The sequence below is a fragment of the Aplysia californica genome, unplaced genomic scaffold (genome assembly GCF_000002075.1).
Source record: "Aplysia californica isolate F4 #8 unplaced genomic scaffold, AplCal3.0 scaffold00231, whole genome shotgun sequence".
Classification (NCBI taxonomy): Eukaryota; Metazoa; Mollusca; class Gastropoda; order Aplysiida; family Aplysiidae; genus Aplysia; species Aplysia californica.
The window spans coordinates 506,422-511,880 of record NW_004797501.1 but is presented as its reverse complement, the minus strand read 5'-3'; the positions used below and the strand labels follow the sequence as shown (position 1 = coordinate 511,880).

The window sequence follows — 5,459 nt, the reverse complement described above, 5'->3', positions numbered from 1 at the left end:
TCTGATATTGTTCGCAAGGACTATTTGCCTGAAGACTGGAGGATTAGCTTGGTTATTCATCACTCATCACAACCATTATATCTAAAATCATCACCGCTCTCAGATCAGTGATTTACATCTATAATCCTGGAATCTTTGCTATTACAGTTACTTCTTATACTAAGTATGCACGTATTACACTATTAGAGACTATCATATTCACTTTTTTTCCTACTCATCAGATGGCGTCAATCTCATATAAATGGGCAAGGGAAAAGAAAAGCTTGACTATTTTTCTCTAATCTTACTTCTTTTTTCTTAATGTTTTAATTTTGAGCACAGGGCTACACATGGCCTCAAACTAAATACAAGCAGCAGAATGGTTACCCCCTGAGGTAAAGCAGTCAGTACACGATTGTTTTAGAGTATAAACATTGAACGGTCACGCTCCAAGGTTACCCAATATGTTAAAGAAAACACTTTAAAGTAAATGTTTTAAAAGTAAAGAAGACTGAACGGGCGCACACGGAGGTAACGCAGTAAGTAAAAGATACTGTTTAAAAAACGATGCTGGGGACGATATCAAGTCTGCCTACCGAGGTTTGGTCTTTGTCTGTCTGTCTGTCTGTCTGTCTGTCTGTCTGCCTGTCTGCCTGTCTACCTGTCTGCCTGCCTGCCTGTCTGTCTGTCTGTCTGTCTGTCTGTCTGTCTGTCTGTCTGTCTGTCTGTCTGTCTCTCTCTCTCCCCGTCTCTCTCCATTCGTGTTCATTCTCTCTCATACAAGCACACACGCACGCACGCACACACACACATAAACAAATACATACATTCGCACCACTCAGTCTCTCTCGGTCTTTTTCATTCACATCAAGCACTCAGAAAAAATAATCACACACCAAAAACTATTTCGTAACACATGGTCTTCGATATTGAAGGGACATAGTTCTTATTTCTCTCTGTTTTGTTAAGCACGTCGATAGAGCACGTGCAAAAACAGCGCTATATGTTACTAAGCCAAAAATACGTTTGATCTTCACTAAATTTTTTTTTAAGGTCCAATGGTACTTTTCTATCATCCTAGAGGATGTCGTTTTCTGGAAGCGATCCTTTAGTTTGTTGCCGTCGTGTTACATAATGATGTCTTCAAAATAATATACACAATGAAAAACTCATGCTGGGACAAGCAGAGCTTCACCCTGAATTCACCCCCCCCCCCAAAAAAAAAATCAAAAAAAATCCTGTTTTAGACGTTCAGAGAATAATACCGGTAACACCTACCAGTGAGGTCTAAGAGCATTGCCAAGTGGCTTAAAATTCAACAGAACTGTTTTTAAAGATGTTTTTACGCCTTCATTTACATAATTATTTATTTATTTCATTTAGGAGACAGGATGCTCTGACCTTGTTTCTCAGGGCCAACATGGACTCAGAGCGATAAAATGTACCACGGCACCAGAAGAACTGACGGATATTTTCTAACAGCGAATCAAATTCACGTCTTCTGCCTGCAACGGTAAACCGCTACACTACAAACACCGGTGGTGGCGGCTCCTTGTTTTCTGGGTATTACATTCAATGGGGCATAATTATGTTTAGTTTTTATTTAATCCCTAGTGAAATTTGATCCCCTACCCCTTCGCTAAACTGAACGTTGTGATATTGTGGCTGTTTGTAACTACACGCAAGACAAGCACATTAGTTTCCCGGTCAAAATAATACTTTTGGAATTTATTTAATTTGGTATACCTAACGATCTGTGCTGGAAAACTGCGCCCTATTTAGCCAGGGTGGTCTTAACAGGCTGGGTGGAAACAGCCAGCACCCCTATGTGGACTAAATTGTGTTGATAGAAGCGTAAATTATCTATAATGAAGAAGAAGAAGAAGAAGAAGAAGAAGAAGAAGAAGAAGAAGAAGAAGAAGAAGAAGAAGAAGAAGAAGAAGAAGAAGAAGAAGAAGAAGAAGAAGAAGAAGAAGAAGAAGAAGAAGAAGAAGAAGAAGAAGAAGAAGAAGAAGAAGAAGGAGGAGGAGGAGGAGGAGGAGGAGGAGGAGGAGGAGGAGGAGGAGGAGGAGGAGGAGGAGGAGGCCGCCAATTGATACGTTTGATGAAAACAACCAATCAGAAGGCTTGTTGTGTATTGCGGGGCCAGATCTTATGTTTTCATGCAGAATGCAACAGATCATTTTAACCTTCCGGGGCAAATTTGGTGAAGCAAAGCAAGAGTGAGTTTGATCAAATGTGCACTGGACTCGCCATAAATCAACCCAACCCGTTTCGATCTAATAGCGAGATCGGGTCAGTTTGACCAATAGGCATCCGCAATAGGGCGCTTCTCCGTCCCAAGCAGAAGAAGTGAGTCGATCAGGTGATCCGTTCGTCAGCCAGGACGTTGTATCCCTGTCAGCCTGGGTTGGCCTTGACGAGAGGGATTGAAGTAGCCCGCCACCTAAATTTTCTATGGTATCTGAATTTAGTCAGTAGAGGCGCAAAACAACTATGCATAATACCTACAATAGTATATCGACAGGTAGATTGATTTATTTCGGGGACTAGTGGTGAAAGTAAACTGTGCAGATAAGATAAAATAAGAAAAGATTAGAAAAGATAAGACAGGACTATGTACTTTCACCAGCGTTACACAACGTGCACTTAGAAGGCTTCCTACTATAATTATAGACTCATCATTTCCCTCTCTCCGAAAATCGTTCCTTCCCTTTCCACCAACCCATGATATATGTAACGCTGTGGAGAAATGCAAGGCACGTACGAGTCAATGAAATCAAATAATGAAATATGAGTGTGAACTAAGGGTATTTAAACAAGTAAATCAACCTCAGCACAGGCTCCCAAGTGCCAACACGAAACACCCAGTTGCAGCTCCCAATTTTAAAAATAAAAAAAGTTTAAGTTTTCAAGCGCTGATGGCCGAATAAATAGGCCGTACTTTTCGGTCTGTGACGATTTATAATTAGCGTAATTTGAGGTTATTTCGGTTGTTTCGTCGTGTTTAAAAAAAATCTCCAAACGTTTTAACTCTTCACAAATAAATTGTACTTCCTATTTACATTCTACTTTCTGAAAATATTTAATTTTAGTAAGGCCTTTACGTGCTCAGCTTGCCTGTTCTGAAGTATGTTTGAACATACTATGTTGAAATCATATTATTTCCTCTCATACGGAAAGCATGTAAAATTTCAACATCTTCATTCCCCTACTTGGATGAATTGTACATAACAGCATGCACTAAGAAAATTAATTCCATCTTTTTAGACAACAAACATCCCTTGTTCCCTCAAATAAAAACATCAGTCAGAAGTAAAAGACTCATGCTTCTGATCTGTAACAAAGAAAGATACAGAAGGTCATTTTTACCATCATCTATCAAAATGCTTCCATCTTAACCATCTTGTTTAGTGTACTTACGACCTTAGAGCATGCATCAAAATAACATTGAGTGTGTATCTAGCTTACGATTATTATTGTTTATATTGCTGCTCATTTATATTATGCATGTGATTGTAAGCCTACTTGTGTGTGCATGTGTGTGCACGTGTGTACGTGTGTGTGTGTGTGTGTGTGTGTGTGTGTGTGTGTGTTTGTGTGTGTGTGTGTGTGTTTGTGTGTGTGTGCGTGTGTGTGTGTGTGTGTGTGTGTGTGTGTGTGTGTGTACTCGTGGTGGAACACCAAACCAATGTGCCAGGATCTGGACAATAAAGATGTATTTTATCTTATCTTATCTTATCTTATCTTATCTTATCACACCATTAGATACTTGTCAGCGACCATTGGAGGGTTAAAACTCCTTTTGCGCACAGCGTCGGATTGGTCTTCATGTGGAAATAAGCGAGCGGAGACCCAGGTTATGCGTAGTAGGTCTAAATGGAAAGCTCAAGAAAACTTTGACTCAGGAGCCTTTGGTCCCTGTAATAGATGAATGTTGGACGGGTTGACTTTTGTGTTTGTCGTGGAGTGATGTTCAAAGACCTTACCGCTGCAGGTGCTGTGTTTGTGGCCGGTGATGGAAGGAGGTTGGGGGGGGGGGGGGGGGAGGATTGATCCCTTTACTGTGCGTCTTGCTACTTAAGCAACTACATATTACTATTCTGGCGTTACATATTACTATTCTGGCGTTACATATTACTATTCTGGCGTTAGCCGTGTCTGAAGATTTGTCGGGGTCGCAACAGCTGCGCAGAACAAAAATCATTATGAACAATATAATAATAATAATATATTTTATAGTTAAAAATGACGATTGTTGTGGTGATGATGATGGTACAGGTGGTTACGATAACGATTGTGACAGTGGTGGTGGTGATTTTTAGAGGAGATAAACAAAATAATTTTGAAATAACCAGTGACAGCCCCAAGGGAAGGAGTTCCCCAGAGGGCCGGCCGACCAACAACACAACAGAGAGGATATTTTGAGCGGGATTGATCTATACAAAACAAGTTGAGCTCAGTATTTTGGAAGGGTAAAAAGAAAGAAGGACACAATGTTGGAAGCTGAATTAAAAAACAAAAACAAACCCTAACACTAACCCCAACCCAAACCCTAACTCTTGAATATTTTGCTCATTGTACCTTATCACGGTAAATGCGGCCCTCGGCAGAACTCTTCCAACCCCAAGCTTGTAAATGCAGAGGAAAATGTTAAAAGTATTGTGACTCAAAAGTAGACTGTCAAATGGAACAACTGTCAGATTATTAAGTTTAACAGAAACATCGAGGTACACCTCCAAGTGGGCCGACCCCATTATTTCTATAAGATCGTCAAGAAAAAAAGGTATAAAAACACAAACCTTGAACTCATTCACGAAGGCAGTTCCCAGTTGATCCAATATTTCTATAAATCCTCACAGTTCAGCAAAGGGGCACATTGATGCGTTTTCCTGACCGTCTGAGTGATTATTCACGACTCACAGTGAAAATAAACACGCCACACTGCTGGTCTGTTTCTCATGAAGAGCATTCCACTGTCAATTGAGTGTGTCCAAAATTCGGTGGGTGTTAACAGGAACCTTAATAGTGCATAGATTTAGACATAATGTCTGTGTATTTCCTAATTGTTTTGCTTCTTTTCTAAAATTCGTTCTTGTCGGGTTTTTTTAAAGAATAACAACTCAACGGTATCCCAAGCTGAGGCTCTCTGTCTTCGTGAAGTAGTCCGTCACGTGGTTTGGAACTTAACGCCATGATCTCCGAGATAAGAAAGGCGTGATAGGCTGAGAGACAAAACGAGACATGTCAGTATAGTCAAGCCTTGAGGAGGGTTCAGAATAACTGTGGGCCGCTAAACTTCGGCTGCGACAATGTTTTGCCGGCGCCCTCGTTCCTCGCTGGGCTAAACGTCTCCTTGGCTACACCCTACTAATCTCAGTTATTTTAGTTTTTTAGTTTTGGTAAGAGTTTTACGGCACTTGCAACACAATAAGGTCATATAAGTGCTGAAGATTAGAGGTGTTACAAGAGAGTAACAA

General features: G+C 40.5%; 1 protein-coding gene across 1 annotated transcript in view; it reads right to left on the bottom strand.

The window, feature by feature from the left end:
• LOC101856268 (carbohydrate sulfotransferase 5) overlaps positions 1-5,211 on the bottom strand; it is a gene marked incomplete in the record, with an annotated part of 27,736 nt that extends 22,525 nt beyond the window's left edge. Inside the window, 1 exon segment of the mRNA XM_005099955.3 lies at positions 4,782-5,211. Coding sequence (XP_005100012.2) covers positions 4,782-4,792 — 11 coding nt within the window.
• Positions 5,212-5,459: the final 248 nt, after the last annotated feature.